Below are 19,684 nucleotides of genomic sequence, written 5' to 3' on the forward strand. Positions count from 1 at the left end.
AGAAAAGATTAACTAGGGTGCTACCGGGACTTGATGGTTTGAGTTATAAGGAGAGGCTGAATAGACTGGGACATTTTTTCCCTGGTGCGTAGGAGGCTTAGGGGTGATCTTATAGAGGTCTATAAAATAGCGAAGGGCATAGATCAGCTAGATAGTCAACATCTTGGTAGGGGAGTCTAAAACTAGAGGGCATAAGTTTAAGGTGAGAGGGAAGAGATACAAAAGAGTCCATAGGGGCAATTTTTTCACACAGAGGGTGGCGAGTGTCTGGAACAAGCTGCCAGAGGTAGCAGTAGAGGCGGGTTCAATTTTGTCTTTTAAAAAGCATTTTGACAGTTACATGGGTCAGATGGGCAAAGAGGAATATGAGCCAAATGCGTGCAATTGGGACTAGCATGGTGGTTAATAAAAGGGCAGCATGGACAAGATGGGCCAACGAGCCAATGACTACGACCTCAATACTGCAATAATTGCTTTGTTAAAGATCATAATTTTCAGCCATCTACTTTGGGTCATTTCATGAGATTGGTGGTCCAGTGCACTGGTTACCAATGTTCTAATTCCTGCACCATTGCTAAACTGCAATGGAGTTGTCAAGTAGTTCTAGGTACAACTTCAGTGAGCTTTTGTCTAACTGCCTGTCAAAACAACAGCAGTGGTAAGTGTGTCTAAAACAATACGACAAAACCAAATTCCACTGGCTCTCTATCCAGCCCCTACCACAACAGTATAAATGTCATCTGCGTTTCTATTGTCTTCAGCTATGACAAAGGGTCATTCAGTCTTAAATAATTGGCTCTGTTCTCTCTCCACAGATGCTATCAAACTTGAGATTTTCCAGCATTTTCTGCTTTTGTGTCTAAAACAATGTTGTGTGGACTTTAAATAGCAAAAAAACCCTTAAATATACAAACACGTTTATAATGCCAATTGCAACCACAGTGAAAAGACTGGTAGCTTCAGCGACTTTAGGTAGAAATTTAAATTTCAAGCTAATAACCTATAGCAGGAAGTTTGTAAATGATTTGTTAATAGGTGAACACAAATGCTGTTTGCAGAACTGAGCAAGAGTAACCACAAGTTACTTCTCAAATTCTAAAAATGACAAAACATGTTGCACATGTAGAATTCATGATCTTATAATCTGCTGAGTTGCCAGTCTCAGTTGTCCTGTGCACAGCTCTCATGGATCTCCAACCACCTAGCTAAAGAGGGACATTTGGATCTCTTCAGTTTTTTTTAAATCATGGGGTGATTATTGCTCATCCCTAATTGCCCTTGAACTGAGTGGCTTGCTAGTCCATTTCAGAGGACACTTAAGAGTCAACTACAATGCGGTGGATCTGGAGTCAAATGTAGACCAAACCAGGAAAGGACAGCAGATTTCCTTCCCTAAAGGAAATTAGTGAACGAAATGGGTTATAACCATTGACGATGGACACATTTTTAAAAAAATCAAATTCGAATTTCACCATCTGCTATGGGATTCGAATCTGGACACCCTGATCTCTGTATTGGTCCAGTGAAAATACCACTACGCTGCCACCTCCCCAATTATTGTTTGCCCCTGGCACGACAATTCAAGGGAAAAGACCGATTTGGGAATTTTAAAAAATGCTAGTTAAACATCCTTAAACTATGCAGGCAAGTTATGTTGCACAAATAGAGCATTGTTCAACATAAACACAACTTACATTCTAATGTACAAATCATTTTTAAATGTTACATTTGAGGAGAAATTTTCTACAGCCGTAGCAGTTCTTTCTGCTACTACTTTTACCTTGTTCTGCTGACTCCAGTGCCAGATGCCAGGTGCTTCAATGCCCAAACTAGGAAAGGGGTCTCTACCAACTATAATTAGTCCTATTAAGACCAGCTTGAAGACTGATAGAAAGGATGCTACGTGTCTGTAAATAAGAAAATACAAAAGGATTGACGTCAAATACTTTGCTATGTTACATGGTCTTGCTTTCTATTCTGTGCTCCTCAATACTAAACCTCTTGATCAGAACAGAAAAACACAAGTTGCTGGAACATGGTCAATGCTTCTTATCAGTCTGTTCATTAAACTACTGGATCAATAAGACAGCTTATGAAAAAAAATTGAGAAACAAATCATCATTCAGCTTGGTTCAGCGATAATGCCCTCATTCTGGAGTCAAAGTTGTACTTTTAATCCAAACTTTAGAGCTTGAGCACTTTACCCAAGTTGACAAAGTAGTGCAATACTGAATGTGCAATGGATTATCAAAGGTCCTGTCTTTTGGGCAAGATTTTGAATAGAGATCCTATTTGCTTGTTAATTAGACATAAAAGATCCCGTGGTACTATTCAAAGAAAGAAGTCTCACAACACCAGGTTAAAGTCCAACAGGTTTACTTGGCTGACTCACCTGAGGAAGGAGCAGCGCTCCGAAAGCTCGTGATACCTAACAAACTTATTGGACTTTAACCTGGTGTTGAGAGACTTCTTACTGTGCCCACCCCAGTCTAATGCCTGCATCGCCACATCATCACTATCCTAATAAGCAGATGGAGTTTTCGGTACCTTGGCTAACATTATCCCACAGCAATAATAACAAATAAGAGATTTATTGTTTATTTAATTTAGCTATTTGGAGGACCTTACTGTGTGAATTTGGCTATGATAGCTGCTAACATGATAAAAGTGGACGACCTTTTTAAATAAATTGGCTATGAAATGCCTTCCAACATCCCACGGTGATAAGGCCTCTCACAACAATGTCAATAGAGCATCCAGCTGCATTTTGGACATCTCTAACGTACCTGCCTTTACTACCCTGCATGCCACATTTCCAGCGTTTATCCAACTGAGTGAAGATGTTCTTCATACCCATTTTAAATCTCCTCCCCATTAATTTAAATTTATATGTCCCAGGTTTACACTTCTGGCTCACGTTCAAGTAATATGTGACATTGATCTCATTTAATATTTTTGCAAACTTCAATGAACGATTTATTAAGATTGTAGCTTCACACCTGGAATCTCTCTGGTTGCATTTCCTGGCACATTTTTCATAACAGTAGGCATAAATGAACACATTATTCTGGGTCTGAACAGTGAACTATAAAGCCAAAGCATCACCTCAGGAAACTCCACTCTTTTGACACTATATTCAGCCTCTTTTATAACAAAACAAACCTTTCAGTATCGCCCTGAGAAGATGACCCATCCAAAAGTTCCTGTTGCCAATTTGATTCGTAGAATAGAATCATAGAAACACTACAGTGCAGAAGGAGGCCATTAGGCCCATTGAGTCTGCACCGACAACAATCCCATCCAGGCCCTATCCCTGTAACTCCACATATTTACCTTGCTAGTCCCCCTGACACTAAGGGGCAATTTGGCATGGCCAATCCACCTAATCCGCACATCTTTGGACTGTGGGATGAAACCGGAGAACCCGGAGGAAACCCACGCAGACACTGTGAGAACGTGCAGACTCCGCACAGACAATCACCCGAGGCCAGAATTGAACTCAGGTCCCTGGCGCTGAGGGGCTAACCACTGTACCACCCCTTCAAACCAACATTCAAACCATTTATTTGATTGGTGTGTTAAATTAGTCAGGCCTCTAACAAGTTGCAAAATCCTTCCTCAAATCTTAATGCTGTGCCACCCTTGCTTTTGTTATACAGACTTTTTTTTTTTGCATTATTGCTTTTTGTGAAAATTTCTGAGGAAATTACCTTCTGCTCCTTAAGGTCAGTAAAATTACAATCCAAACTCTAACAGACACCTCGAAACTAATGTCGCAAAAGGCATGCGTTCATGTCCAAAAAAAAACTAAATCCACATGTAATGCTAACAGTGTGCGCTTGAACATTTGTCCATCATTACCCAGGGAAAAGGTTGCCACAGTCTGATATTGGAGAAAGGCAAGTCATTTTTTCAAACAAAAACTGAATCCATATTTTAAAACAACCATAAAACTGAAATTACCTGTAGATAGGTTGTGGAAGGTAATTTTCTCCTTCAATACGGATGTCGGGATACCGCTGGCTAATAACCCGCGTATACTCCTCAAACACCTTCCTGTATCCTCAGGAGATACTAGTGAGAAAAGAAATACAATTAGTTGAATGGATTAAATTATCTGTTGCAGCAGGGTGTCTTCCTTATACGCTGAATTCTTTGGACGTCAATGCAAAACTGAAGATTTTAAGCTTTGAAACAGTACGATAACATTAGCTTTATAATTGGCAGCTCCCCTGATAGGCTTGTGGATAATGACACTGTTCATTCAATACAACACAAGGCTAGAGCAGGAGACGTCAGATTTGATGCGTCTGCTGATCCGAGTGTTCTGGATTTAAATATTAGCGAGAGTTTCCTATCCTAATGGCCATTAATTACTGATAATTGGACAGTCAGTTGGACAGATTCTGCTACACTGCTTTCCCCAGTTGCATATTCTACACATCCAAGAGTCACATAATACAGAAGAGGCCCATTAGCCCATCGAGTCTGCACCGACAAATCTGTACTAAATCAACACTAACCTCACATTCCAGCACTTGGCCCTTAGCCTTGAACATTATGATATTTCAAGTGCTCATCCATGTACTTAAAGGTTCCCCATCTCTACTCTCCTCCCAGGCAGTACATGCCAGACTCCCACCACCCTCTGGGTGAAAATGTTTTTCGTCAGATCCCCCTGTAAACCCCTTGCCGCTCTCCTTAAAATTATGCCCCCTCGTTAGTGAACCATCAACTACAGGGAGCAGCTGCTTCCTCGCCATCCTGTCCACACCCCTCAGAATCTAGGACTGATTAATGTATTGAGGGACCAGGAAGCTGCCAGCACCCCAGCAAGAATCAAGCATCTGCAGAAAAGGGGGATGGGGAGGAAATTGAACAAATGGCACAGGTTATAGTTCACATGCTACGACTTCTGACGTAATGCAGTGCAATCCAAAGAAGGGAGCTACATATTTTACAACATCTACACCCAACGTGATAAAGCGGACAGAGCGCCAGACTGGTCTTTTTGATTCCATTAATCAGGTAACCACAAACGACGTTCAACATTACAGAATAAATGAAGATAAAATATTGTTGAAACGTATTAGCTCTGCCAGTACATCGCAAAACAAAACACTTAGGCCTTATTGCCACGGTGGCAAAAATAGCAGACAGCCATTTAAATCCAACATGAAAGACTAATACTCAGCAGTGTGGCATAACAGATGCTGGAAGTGGAAAAAAAACCTAGGCTCCAAATGACTATTTAATGTTGAGAACATTGACCCTGTGCGTAGTTCCTAACACTTGCATTTGATCTACGGGGGAGAACTGAATGATCAAGTCATGTTTTCCATTAACTGAGAAAGCCTGTTATTGTGGAGAGAATGTTAATTGCCCTAGACAATTGCATTTTTTTCCCCCTGAAAACCAGATTATTGCAGCGATGCCTTAGTGTTCAGGTGGTGGAGCGAGAAACACAAATGCAGATCAGTAGCCTCTGCTCATCATTTCCAATTTCAAATGGTTGTTTCTGTAGTTTTTTTAAGTTAAAAATTTTGAGAACACCTTTGTGCGGGTCGCTCAAGTCGAGGAGAATTAATAAGAGACAAAGAAAATCAGGAAGTGAATTTTAGGCAGGCATGAAAACTAACAAGCTGCTTCCATACACATCATGTCATTGTTTGACTAGAGTGCTTGTAAATCAAGAGTGTGGATCCTTCATGTGAAGAGGAACAAATCTGGGACAAGCTCGATACAAGGGTGCTATAAATACAAACGTGGAGTTGAGAGAGAGAGGGAGATCCAGTTAATAAAATACCTCTAGTGACATCTGAAGGATCTTAATCATAAAACATAGCTGCAGCAATACTTTTTCATCAGAATGTTAAGGCTGTCAGCCTTAACATTTTTTCCCAAAGGTAGGGGAGTCTAAAGCTGGAGGGCCTAGGTTTAAGATGAGGGGGGAGAGATACAAAAGGACACAAATGCTCCTGCTAAACCCCTAAACATTGCAACTTCCCTCCTTGTTTTTAGAAATTTCCTCATCTTTAAATTCCCGTTTTTTGATATTCAGACTTGACTTTTGGTTTTAGTTAACTCTGTCATGTTATTGTGAAAGTTCTACGCCATTTTTTTCACAAAAGAGGAACAGTAAAAGTGAAGGAAAAATTTACTTTAGGATGCGACCAGAACTTGAAGGTGTGAGTTATAAGGAGAGCCTGGAGAGACTGGGATTTTCTTCTGTGGAGTGTAGGAGGCTTAGGGATGACCTTTTAGAGGTCTATAAAATAATGAGGGGTATAGATCAGCTAGATAGTCAATATCTTTTCCCAAAGGTAGGGGAGTCTAAAGCTGGAGGGCCTAGGTTTAAGATGAGGGGGGAGATACACAAAAGAGTCCAGAGGGGAAATTTTTTCACAGAGGGTGGTGAGTGTCTGAAACAAGCTACCAGAGGTAGTAGTAGAGGGGGGGGTACAATTTTGTCTTTTAAAAAGCATTTAGACAGTTACATGAGTAAGATGGCTATCACGGGATATAAACTAAACACAGGCAATTGGGACTAGCTTAATTATTTTTTAAAAAGGGTGGCATGGACAAGTTGGGCCGAAGGGCCTGTTTCTATGCTGTAAACCTGACTCTCCTGGTTTCCTGACCAATAATTATCCATAAGCCAATATCATTAAAAATGGACCATCTGGTTATTTATTTAATTGTCAAACAGAAAATGCAGTCGTCCAGTGGAGGGCAACCTGTGGCCCAGGGGCCACATGCAGTCCATCTGGGTTGAGTGCAGCCGACGAGACATTTTGTTGACCATTGTCTATGCGCAAGCTTGCCACATTCTGCTGATTACTGGCTGCGTAGTTTTGTTCCTACCGGTATGACTAAAGTGAAACACATGTAAAGCAAGGGTAAGTGAAGTGAGGTGCACGCTGATTGCCTGATAGCTGTGTGCTCTCTCTGCATTCAAATTGTAAATAGTTCTTTTGTTTGCACCATTTGAAGTTGATAGTTGTCTCAGAATCCCTACAGTGCAGATGGAGCCATTTGACTCATGGAATCTACACTGACTCTGACAGAGTATCTTACCCAGGCCCGCTCCCCACAACCACACACATTTACCATGACTAACCTATCTAACCTATACATTTTGAGATGCTAAGAGGTAATTTAACATAGCCAATCCACCTAACCTGCACATCTTGGAGGACGGCACGGTAGCACAGTGGTTAGCAGCTCCAGGGACCTGGGTTCGATTCCCGGCTTGGGTCACTGTCTGTGTGGAGTTTGCACATTCTCCTCGTGTCTGCGTGGGTTTCCTCCGGGTGCTCCAGTTTCCTCCCACAGTCCATAGATGTGCGGGTTAGGTTGATTGGCCATGCTAAAATTGCCCCTTAGTGCCCTGGGATGCATAGATTAGAGGGATTAGCGGGTAAAATATGTAGGGATATGGGGGTAGGGCCTGGGTGGGACTGTGGTCAGTGCAGACTCGATGGGCCGAATGGCCTCTTTCTGTACTGTAGGGTTTCTATGATCTTTGGATTGTGGGAAGAAACTGGAGCACCCGGAGGAAACCCTCGCAGACACAGGGAGAAAGTGTAAACTCCACACAGAGAGTCACCTGAGACTGGAATTGAACTCAGGTCCCTGGAGTTGAGGCAGCAGTGCTAACCACTGTGCCACCCTCTATTCTATTAATATGTGAATGATTAAGCATTTTCTATAACTCATTATGAAATACTCAGCGTGTATTAAATTTATTTAATCCTATTCATGGAGTCATGGTTAGTGAACAAGCCCAATTTCAATTCTGCAGCCCATTGAGTTGAAGGAGGGTAAGTCATGTGACCCACTCACTAGTTTAGGTTGCCCATCACGGCAGTAGCCTTTTCTCATATTAAAGGAGTGACTCCAGAACCAGGGGTCACAGTCTGAGGATTCAGGGTAGACCATTTAGGACGGAGCTGAGGAGACATTTCTTCACCCAAAGAGTGGTGAGCCTGTGGAATTCATTACCACAGGAAGTAGTTGATGCCAAAACACTGAATGTATTCAAGAGGGGGCTGGATCAAAGGTTATGGGGAAAAAGCACGATTAGGCTATTGAGTTCAGCCATGGTCGTAATGAATGGCGGAGCTGGCTCAAAGGGTCAAGTGACCTCCTCCTGCTCCTATCTTCTATGTTTCTATGACTTCCCCAAGGAGGTACTTCATTAGCTAGAAATCCCTCTGGGGCATTAAGGTCATATAAGACATGTTATAAATGCAAGTTCTTTTTCTATAATTCTTGGCTAATGATGAACAATTTAACTTTGTGAGGAAAGGATAATATAATCACAGCTGAACTTCAAATCAGTCCTCACCACACTTCTAAAGCAGTTACTAGACAAGAAATCAGGAATTCAACAGGCTCGAGGGCTAGATGGCCTACTCTGCTCCTATTTCTTATGTTCTTATGTTCTGATCTCTCTATTAACTTTAGTTAAAATGTACTAAAGAACACCTTAAAGGTGTCCTTAAAATTTAGTTAGCTGCAGCCCAACTGAAAGAGAGCTAATGTTAATAATCATGATGCTCCAAGTATTGGGATCCCAGATTTAGCAGGTCTAAAGTTTACAAGACCACAATTTAAAGGTTGTTAATATCAGACAGTCAAAAAGGGCACTTATTTAAACTTGTTTAGTTCCACTGTAATTGAGGATTAGAGCTACAGGGTAAACTAGTCTGCATTTCTTATCTTAAGGTTAACTGGAAATCATTACAATTCCTCAATATATATGTCAAAAGTAAACTGCACCTAAAGATTCAAAATCTTGTAATGTGTGTCACTCGGGTTAGTTCACAGTAAAATCCAAGTTTATTTGAGAATCTAAAAAGGTACAAATCTGCACTATTTTCTTTTTCCACAAAAGATATGTTAATGTAAATGTGCGTGGAACCACCTGGGGAAAAAGATTATCCCAGGGGCTTTCTGACAGGGCAGGCATGAAAAAAAAGAGGGAGATTAAGTACAGATGTTTCGAGATTTACTGACCATAAAAGTGAAATGTTGTCAGTGTCATTTGTACAAGAAATTTCTGAGAATAAGGAAAGTGAGATTTGGACTAGCTCTAGTACAAATATTGGTATCAATCTGAAAAGTTCTATCCCAGGAACAGACAATCCAAGAGCTAACAGGTACCACATCCACAGATGGAGATTCTCTGAGATTTCAGGAGACTAATTCAAATATTTCAGGGTTTCGCGATGCAACCAACTCAACTGCAATTAATTTAGGGGGATAAGGCAATACAAGATGGTGGGATAATTGCCGATGGCACAAATGGTAATAAGACAAACTGTATTTTTAAGATCAAAATATAATCAGTGTTTAAAAAGTGAAATCTACATTTGACTTTAACATAGATTCAGAAGGGAATTGGTGGAGGAAATAGATCTTTTGTTTCTGTGATCTATGCAATAAAGTGTTGCAGATCACTTTCTAAGTAAGAAGTCTCACAACACCAGGTTAAAGTCCAACAGAGTTATTTGGAATCACGAGCTTTCAGAGCGCTGCTTCGTCATCACCGACCTGTGATTCCAAGTAAACCTGTTGGACTTTAACCTGGTGTTGTGAGACTTCTTACTGTGCCCACCCAATCCAACGCCAGCATCTCCACATCATCATTTTCTAAAACAGGGGTGGCAGCTCAAGTTACAAGCAACTCTTTTTAGTTCCTCAATGAATAAGCAATATGAGAACACCAGTGATGGAATAAAATACATTTTTTAAAATGGATACTTAAATATCAAAGGAAATGATGAATGTGGTGAGATTGTAAAACTGGGATTCAGGTGCAAAATTAAAGTTTCAGAACAAAAATGATACTCGCAAAGTCTTCAGAGTCAACCAGCTCTGTAAAAAAGGACCAGTCACTCCAAGTTTAGGATCTTCCTTTGATACATGTAATAATACAAAATGTATATGATACACTTCTGATCAGTGAGTCATCCTGCTTCACTTTACTTGCTTGCTTTCCAATTGCTTTCCAGATCCTGTGTATGTCCAAGTCTATATCACAGAAACTCCCATCACATTTATAGATGCTTTGTCCCTGACTGCATTTACTGGAACACTCGGTGGCATGGACAAGTTGGGCCGAAGGGCCTGTTTCCATGCTGTAAACCTCTGACTCATTTCTCTGCTTTTGAAATAGCACCAGAGAAAAAGCAATCTTTCCATTGCTTCTTTTGCTGAGCTTTATATTTTCCTGCAAACCTAAATATAACCTGCATTACTCTGCCAGCATATTCCAGGCTGCTGTTGCAGCATCAAGAATCAGCAATCAAGTTTACTTTGAAACCTGACTAAGCACACATCAACACAAACTATTTTGTTATTTTTCTCCCGACATCTGCTCAAAATGAGATTTCTTTTCAACAAAGGAGTGCCAAATCTTTAATGCATTACCATTTCCGATATTACAACAGTAACTACACTTAAGTACTTAATTGGCTGTGAAGAACATAGGAAATAGAAGTACGCCATTCAGCTCCTCGAGCCTGCTTTGCCATGCAATACAATTATGGCCAATCATCTAGCTCAATTTCACCTTCCTATATTATTCCCAAATCCCTTAAAACCCGAAACAATTATCGACTTCTTTCATGAATATATTCATCAACTGCACTTCAACAGTCTTGTAAACAATCACAAAAATTCAAACCTCCCGAGTACAGAAATTGCTTCTCATTTCAGCATTAAATGGTATACACCTTCATCTGAGACTGTGTTCGCTAGTTCTACTCCCGAGCCAGGAGAATCACCCTCCTCATATCAAACCTCTTGACAATATCAGATGTTTCAACAAGATCTTCTCTCATGTTTCTAAATTCTAGCGAGTATAGGCCTGGTCTACTCAATCTCTCTTCATACAACAATCCCCTCATCCCAGGGACCTCCCAAAAGGCAAGCATATTCGTTTTTGAGTAAGACGATTAAAACTTTCCACAGTACTTGTGTGGTCTCACTAAGGCCCTACATGATTGCAATAAGACTCGTCAATCTTCTACTCCAATCCTGTTGTAATAATGGCCAACATAAAACTTGTTTTCTGCTTGCCAAACGTGCACATCCTGATTTTTGTAAAAGGACATCCAGGTCCCTCCCAAAACCACCATTTCCCAGTCGCTCTATTCAAAAAATGTTCTCCAGTTTTCCTTAAAAGTGGATAATTTCACAGTTTAAAACATAATTTTCCATCCGCCATGTTCTTGCCCATTCACATGACCTGGTTATATTTTTTCAGTCTTAATTGGCTATTCCAATGCCATAATGACTCTATGCATTCGCCTCAGTATATTTATGCAACCTAACTTTGTATAGTCAGCAAAGCTGGATATATTACGCTCAGTCCCCTCATTTAAGCCATAAAGTGGGTAGCACGGTGGCACAGCGATTAGCACTGCTGCCTCACAGCAGCAGGACCCAAGTTCAATTCTGGCCTTGGGTGACTGTCTGTGTGGAGTTTGCAAGCTCTCCCCGTGTCCGAGTGGGCTTCCTCCAGGTGCTCTGGTTTCCTCCCACAGTCCAAAAGATGTGTTGGGTGAGGTGCATTGGCCATGCTAAATTCTCCCTCAGTGTACCAAACAGGCACCGGAGTGTGGCAACTAGGGGATTTTCACAGTAACTTCATTGCAGTGTTAATGTAAACCTACTTGTGATACTAATAAATAAACTTCTAACTTGCAAATAGGTAATGCCCAAGTACTGATCCTTGCAGTACCCCAATAGTTGCAGTCTAAAAATGACCTATTTATTCCAACTGTTTTCCGTTTGTTAACCAATTCTAAATCTATGCTAATAGATTATCCCCAATCCCATGAGCCTCCTTTTGTGGCACCTTATCTAATGCTTTTTTGAAAATTCAGAAATGCTACACTCACTGGCTCCTCCTTGTCTGCCCTGCTCATTACAACCTCAAAATCTCCAACCATTTGCGAAACACATTTTGGGATGTACAAGGTTGTGAAAGGCAATATATAAATGCAAGCATTTTTTTAATGTTTAAAAGCCATCTAGCATGGCGCAAAGGATGAGTAATATAAACCAGGCCCATGCACTTATGGTGCAAAACAAGTACCATTTATCCGCTACTTAACCCATCAATCTCTTGGGAGAGGTTGAAAACAACACTCCCACAAATAAACACCTCAATCCAAGCTCAAGCAGAATCAAGTCGACGTGGTGCATCAGAATCTACATCATGTACACTGACCAAATTGGTCAGATCCACCAGCTTGTCAACTCAGATGCCTTCAAACTATTTTTTTGTAATAAAATTTTCTGGAAAGATAGCTGTGCAGCAAATGGGCCCAATTCCGACGTCTTACTGAAAAAGAAGTGTGATGCATTGTGCCAATCTGACACTGCTTGAAAAACTGTTAAATGAAATAACAAGACTTAAACTCAGAAATGTTGCAAAAAGGCCAATTTTTGTGACGTGCCAAGTACAGACAGAATGACCAAAAGAACATTCTGCCATTTCAATGAGAATAAATATTATTGGCCTTGAAATTACAATTCATACTGAAAGCTCAACGATATTTAATGAGGCTGAAATGCAGGGGTTCCTGTTCACAGATTGCAGTGCAGCTGCAGAGACTGTTTACTGCTCTGGAGTACACACAGGGAAAAGAGTGTTACTGGAGTCTAACCATGAGGCACATTTTGCATTACTTGCACAATGTACGAAAAGCATTTGCAAATATCCTGCGTGGTGGCGGCACCTCATGGGCTTTTCCAGGTAGACGTGGCATAAAATATAATGGGAACAATCTGGTTGCTAGTGTTGGAACAGCATGGAAGGCCTGAGTTTTGGTTGTTATTTGAACTTCATTCCACATCATTAGTCATGTTTTGCTGGTTCAGCTATTGGTGTGTGTTTTATTTGCCAGGTGGAGAATGGGGAGAGAAACTTTTTTTTAAATCAAAGCTACTGGGTGAGCCACTACCTTTTACCCACTTACCCTCTTGAAATGAGTAACTAACTATGTCAAGAAGGGATTGTAAGTTTCTGGCAGCACATTGTATTTATTTTAGTTTTCAAACCCAAGTGTACACTTAAATAAAAATTTTTAAAATCTGACTGTGTAAAGGACTGGGAGCAAGGTTTATTGCATAAATCCACAGAACGATGCTGATTTATATTCCATTCAGTTAACCTTCGGGTAATCCTTCTGCTTTCTCATCTTACTGACGGAGGTAAATGCAATGAACAAACAAGCCAGCATTGTCACAATATTGCTGCATCATACCTAACCAAAACATCTCAAGGCCTACAACCACACCTGAAACGGAAAACCTCAAAGCAGCTACAGACTCCCTGATAATTGTACCCAGTGGAATTAAATTGTGTCAGAGTTATCAGGGAAGAAAGCAATATGTTCTAGCCACACTGCCTATACTGTTGGTCAAAAACCATTTTATAATTTAGCAGGTTAAGTTTTTTTTTAAAGAAAAAAAGGCAGAGAAATTGATAGCCGACACTGTAAATGACTCCTTCTTCTCAGACATTGTCCCACTCCATTCTAAATCTTGCAAATTACCACACCATTTGTCACCTCTTTTTCCACTCCAAAGTCTTTCATGCTTGTACATCGTAAATCCATGCTCATTTATCATGCAGCAAAAAGTCTCACAACACCAGGTTAAAGTCCAACAGGTTTATTTGGTAGCATAAGCTTTCAGAGCGCTGCTCCTTCATCAGGTGAGCAGCACTCCGAAAGCTCGTGCTACCAAATAAACCGCTTCTCGGCCTTTTGGCTAAGATCAAGTGTAGTATCGGATCTGCACTTGGTTGAGGTCATTAGGTTACGCTGAGGCTTCATATGTTTCATATGAAGCAATTTTTTAAAGCGGCATCTCGGCCTTTTGGCTAAGATGCAAATGAGCTCAAGTCTTGGAGGAGGATCCTCCCCCTTCTCCAATCAGCTTGACTCATGTAGATCAGGCCCAGGACAGGGTGGTTTTGGTCTCCCGTCCTGTCTTGTCAGCCTGGATCGGAAATGTCTCAACTTGTTGAGACTCTGAATTGGATCTGATTTGATTGAATTGGAAAAGTATATTTTAAAAAAACCTGTTGGACTTTAACCTGTTGTGAGACATCTTACAGTGTCCACCCCAGTCCAACGCCAGCATCTCCACATTATTTATCATGCAAACACATGTTTCAAAACTCTCTAACCTGCTTTGATTTGGGACATTGAAATGGTTCTAATCAAAGTCCCCCGTGACTGTAATTGAGATGCACTCATTCTTCAACATAAAATTGAGCACACTACCTCCTTCAATGCCTCTCGTCTGTGTTCCAGCTGAGTTCTCCCTCAGCCTAAAGTTTATCCAGCCAGTTGTAGCCACATAATCTCCTGCAATGACTTCCCACACCAATATCTCTGTGGAGTCTTCCAAGGATCTCTTTGATGCCATCCTACTTCTTATCTATTGTCCCCCTAACAATATAGGCAACAAATGCTGGCCTTGACATCAACGCTCACAACCCATGAATGAATAAAAATAATTATCCAAAGATGCAACATTAGGTAGCAAAGACACCCAACTCTAACCCACCATCTTTTTGGATTCCACTACTGGCTGTGTTATCAGTCTGTGGGCATTACTGGCTAGGCCAGCATTAATTACCCACTCCTAGTTGCCCTTTAGAAGGTGGTGGTGAGCTGTCTTCTTGAACCACTACATCTGTCGAGCTCAATTTCTTTCAGTTGGCAAAATAAAGTCAGTCCTAGAATCCCACTTGAGGGGAGGTGGTGACATAGTGGTATTGTCACTGGACTAATAATCCAGAGACCCAGGATAATGCTCGGAGGACCTGGGTTTGAATCCTGCCACAGCAGATGGCGAAATTTGAATTCAATAACAATCTGGAATTAAAAAGTCTAATGATGGCCATGAAACCCCAGCTGGCTCATTAATGTCCTTTAGGGAAAGAACTCCGCCACCTTTACCTAGTCTGGCCTACATGTTATTCCAGAGCCATAGCAATGTGGCTTACTCTTAAATGGCTTAGCAAACCAATTAGGGATGGGCAATAAAGACTGGGCCAGCCAGCGACACCCACATTCCCTGGACGAATAAAGAAAACAAGCTCAGTTTCTTTGCTACAGATGCTATTCCCTTTCCGGGACAATGTTTTGGGCTAAAGACGATTTGCAACCTCACTGTCCTAACTGATCTTAACACTGAGCATCTGACCCCTCCATATAAATACCATCACAAAGACTTCCACTTTCATAACACATTCATATCTACCCCAACTTCAGCGCGTATCTACTGCGGAAATGTTGGTAGATGCTTTCGTTCCTACCAGACTCAACTGATCTTAGGTGTTCCTGGGCAGTCACCAATCCCTCCCCCTTCCTTCAAATTAAGTACTTCCAAAACTTTACTGCCCGTGTTAACCCGCTCACCCATCACGACTCTCTGACCCGGAAAAGCACCAAAGCCAATACCTCAAATTTAAACCTTTCAACCCGATCGGATTCCTACATAGCCTCACCCCTCCCTATTTCTAGCCCCTTCAATCTCAACAACCGTTCAATGACTCCTCATTCCTCTAACTCTGGTCACTTGCACATTATTCACCCTCCCACTTGCACACGTCTTCTTCCTCTCTCGGTGCCCAAGCTGTGATTTCCTTCCCAAACACCTTCATCTCTCTCTCCTCCTTTTAATGCCTAACTCTCGCTGTCTTCATTGCTCCTCCCTTCAGTTCTGAAGGATTCGAAACGTTAACTGTTACTCTCCCTACAGATGTTGCCAGACCTGCTGAGTTTTTCTTGCATCCTCTGTTCTAGTTTCAGATTCCAGCATCCACAGTATCTTGCTTACTACACCACTGTCATTCTGCCTTCTTGGGATCAGTGTCAAATTTATGTAACTCCTGTGGAGCACCTTGGGATGTTTTCCAATGTTAAAGGTTGTACATAAGTGCAAGTTGTTGTTGTTATGGAACAAACCCAATCTCAGTAAATTGCATGAATCCCAGGCATCTTAAAATTCATGGAATACATCCATCACTAAGCTTAAAACTACTGTTCCTGATACCATTGTATTTCAACAAGTGAATTGCAGGGCTCAGGGAAACTGTTCAAGCTCCATCCAGAATATAAGCCTCCCTTTACTTACTACAGAAGATAATACTCTGAAGTGTGTTTCAAGTATCAAATGGTTAGTAAACCCTCAACCCTTAAACAGCTAACTCATACCAGCATACAGATCCCACAGACCCTATAACGTCTAGGTGAGTGCAGCTCTGACACCAGCCTGGACAAAGCAGCTCACTAGATTGACTCCCTATCCAAACGCCCACCACATTCATCCCCAACACCACAGTGGTAACATGGCTGCAGTGTGCACCACCTACACTACACACTACAGCAACTTGTCATGCTTTCTGGAACAGCACTTCCCGCACTCTTGATGTCCACTAGCCAGAACAAAGGTAGCAATTGTGTAGGAAAACCACCACCTCGGAAATACAATTGGCCTTCAGTCAAAATCCTGGAATTTTCTAATAACACTTTGGGAGCACTTTCACCACAGGCTGCAGTGATACAAAAAAACACTACCTTTTCCTAGAGCAATTAACACTGGCCATGTCACTGACACCCACATGCTGTGAATTTATTAATAACGAATCCATCAGAACATTGCCTAACCAGCCATTCTTCACAAGTCTAAACACTGATGGTCGACAGCCTATTAAAATGTGCAACATCTAAGCTGAGCTTAACTCTACTTTCACACAAAGTCCACAAAATCAATGATTCCCAACCGAGCTCACCAAGCATCAGAGACAGAAACTCTGGATGAACTTTCCACATACCATCCAAGGAATTCACTAGCCAATTTTCTGCCACAACTGGGATCAGCTAATTAACCGCAAATTAGGGAGTGAGTCTGGGTAATTTAAGACACCGTGCCAATATTATGCATGAGCTATCTTGGTTGCTCTCCTGCAACTGCTTAGAAATATTGTGAATTTGAGCCCATAATCAAGGCTGACATTCCAGTTCAATATGGTAGAGAGTTAGCAATGTTGAAGGTACCACAACCGGGCAGCACGATGGCACAGTGGTTGGCACTGCTATCTCAGCGCCAGGGACCCGGGTTCGATTCCCAACTTGGGTCACTGTGCGGAGCTTGCACATTCTCCCAGTGTCTGCGTGGGTTTCCTCCCATAATGCGAAAGACGTGCTGGTTAGATGCATTGACCATGTTAAATTCTCCCTCAGTGTACCCGGACAGGCGCCGGAGTGTGGTGACTAGGGGATTTTCACAGTAACTTCATTGCAGTGTTAATGTAAGCCTACTTACATTAAAAAATAAGATATTCAACCAAGACCATGCAAGATTTGGTGAATGTTAATGATCACGACACATTATTCAAAATGGAGTCAAAGCCTCCTCGAGCACCCTGCTCTACATATAACCCTTAAAAAGTAATAAACTGGTCATTGCTGATGAAGGCTGTTTTGCTAAATTTGCCCAAGTAACATCACCACATTTTAATTTGTGTGTTGCAGATTCTATGTCAATGACTGATTCATAAATCCAATAAAAGCCAGTCAAATTTGTAGATGATACCATCTAGCTGATTCACAGAACACAATTTAGGAAATACAAAATATGCAAATAGATAGAATAGATTAAGTGCAATGTGTAAAGGACTAAATCCAAGAAAAACTGGACAAAATATGATCAAGTTAAGAGATTCAGGTTTTAGCAGATACATCTAGCCACTTTGCAGCAACAGTCAAAGAAATCAGAATGTTCAAATCCATGAAGTACAAATCACAGGAAGTCACACTCAAGCCACATACTGTTTTGGTTAAACCACAGCTCCCACACTGCAGACCTTTTTGGCACTGAGGCACAAAAGTGATATTCAAGATCTGAAGGCAATCTAGAGAAGATTCATAAGGCTGATTCCCAACAAAATTAGTACAAGAGGAGAGAAAGATAGTTTGAAAGGAATTGACAAAGAATTAATCTGAAAAGGCACATAAAAGCTCATAAAAATGGTATGGAAATAACTTCAAACTACATTTCAAGAGAATAGGGCACAGCCTTCAAAGTAATAAAAAGCACATTTAGATCTGCTGCCAGGAAATAATTATTTGCACAAAAAAAATCAAATGGAATACATTTGTACAGGAATTGTTGGACAAGTAATGACTTAATAGTCATCTGGTCCACCTTTACATTCTGGCTACTGTTTGACAGATACAACAATAATAGAGCCAGAGTTGAGTAGTGAAAGCCTTGGAATTATTTAAAAGAACTGGAATCCCACCAACGCCTCTGCTTTTGTGGGAGGCCAAGGAAATTTGGCCTTGTCCACTACGACTCTTACTAACATTTACAGATGCACCATAGAAAGCATCCTTTCCGGATGTATCACAGCTTGGTATGGCTCCTGCTCTGACCATGACCACAAGAAACTACAAAGGGTCGTAAACGAAGCCCAGTCCATCACGCAAACCAGCCTCCCAGCCATTGACTCTGTTTACAATTCCCGTTCCCTTGGAAAAGCAGCCAGCATAATAAAGGACCCTACACACCCTGGACATACTCTCTTCCACCTTCTTCCATCAGGATGTCACGTACCAACTGACTCAAGAACAAGCTTCTTCCCTGCTGCCATCAGACCTTTGAATGAACCTACCATATATTAAGTTGATCTTTCTCTACACTCTAGCTATGACTGTAATACTACATTCTGCATCCTCTCCTTTCCTTCTCTATGAATGGTATGTTTAGTCTGTATAGTGCTCCAGAAACAATATTTTTCACTGTATACTAATACATGTGACAATAATAAATCAAATCGAAGTGTTGGCCTTCTTGGATGGATGAACTATGAGAAAACTTAATTCATATTTAAATTTTAAGTAACGATTAAAGGCCGTATAAACAAAAGCAGTATTGAGATCAATGAACTTGAAGTTGAAAGAGGAAATTTTTTTGTCTTCATTTTGTCAGTATCTGTTCACAAGACAATATAAAAAAACCTGTGTACAACAGCATTCAACTCAGTTCACCACATTATACAAATAGACATGAGACTATATTAACTTTTATATGCCTTTTTCAGATTAGTGGTTAGTAATTTTCAAAGTTTCCCCAGTATTCCCACAAAGCTCTCATGTTAAGCATCAGCTTCATAGAGCATTCCGAGTGTTTACCACCATGCCAGAAATATTCACATGTAAAACTGATAAGAAAAATCAAAACTTATTCGATGATAACTTAAATGATTCTGGGGAGATGCTTCTTCTCCCATTTAGGGCAGAGGAGGAGGAGGAATTTCTTCTCTCACCAGTCCATTAGTCTTTGGAGGTTTTTCCCTCAGTGGGCAGTGGAGGTTGGATCAGTGAATGTATTCAAAGCCGAGTTCGACAGATTTGCGATTGACAAGGGAGTCAAGAGTTATGGGTAGCAGACAAGAAAGTGGGGTCAAGCCCACAATCAGATCAGCCATGATCTCGCTGAAGGGTTGATGGACCAAATTGTCTACACTTGTTCCTATATGTTATGCTCTTACTCTTAGCCTGCGAATGTTATTGAATTTATATATTATAATGTATTATGTATTGGACATTTCCAAAATATTAAGTTTCTCCAATCTTTCAACTTA

At 41.0% G+C, this 19,684-nt stretch overlaps 1 protein-coding gene and 1 pseudogene across 1 annotated transcript in view; one reads left to right on the forward strand and one right to left on the reverse strand.

Annotated features, from left to right (window-relative positions):
• Positions 1-19,684, reverse strand: part of LOC144487191 (thioredoxin reductase-like selenoprotein T) — a 33,080-nt gene that overhangs the window by 10,276 nt on the left and 3,120 nt on the right. Inside the window, exons 2-3 of the mRNA XM_078205243.1 lie at positions 3,964-4,074; positions 1,781-1,907 (exon numbers count right to left, since the gene is read on the reverse strand). Coding sequence (XP_078061369.1) covers positions 1,781-1,907; positions 3,964-4,074 — 238 coding nt within the window. The remainder of the gene's footprint in view (positions 1-1,780; positions 1,908-3,963; positions 4,075-19,684) is intronic.
• LOC144491999 (U2 spliceosomal RNA) lies at positions 13,772-13,949 on the forward strand (annotated as a pseudogene).

This window comes from Mustelus asterias, chromosome 3 (genome assembly GCF_964213995.1).
Source record: "Mustelus asterias chromosome 3, sMusAst1.hap1.1, whole genome shotgun sequence".
Lineage (NCBI taxonomy): Eukaryota > Metazoa > Chordata > Chondrichthyes > Carcharhiniformes > Triakidae > Mustelus > Mustelus asterias.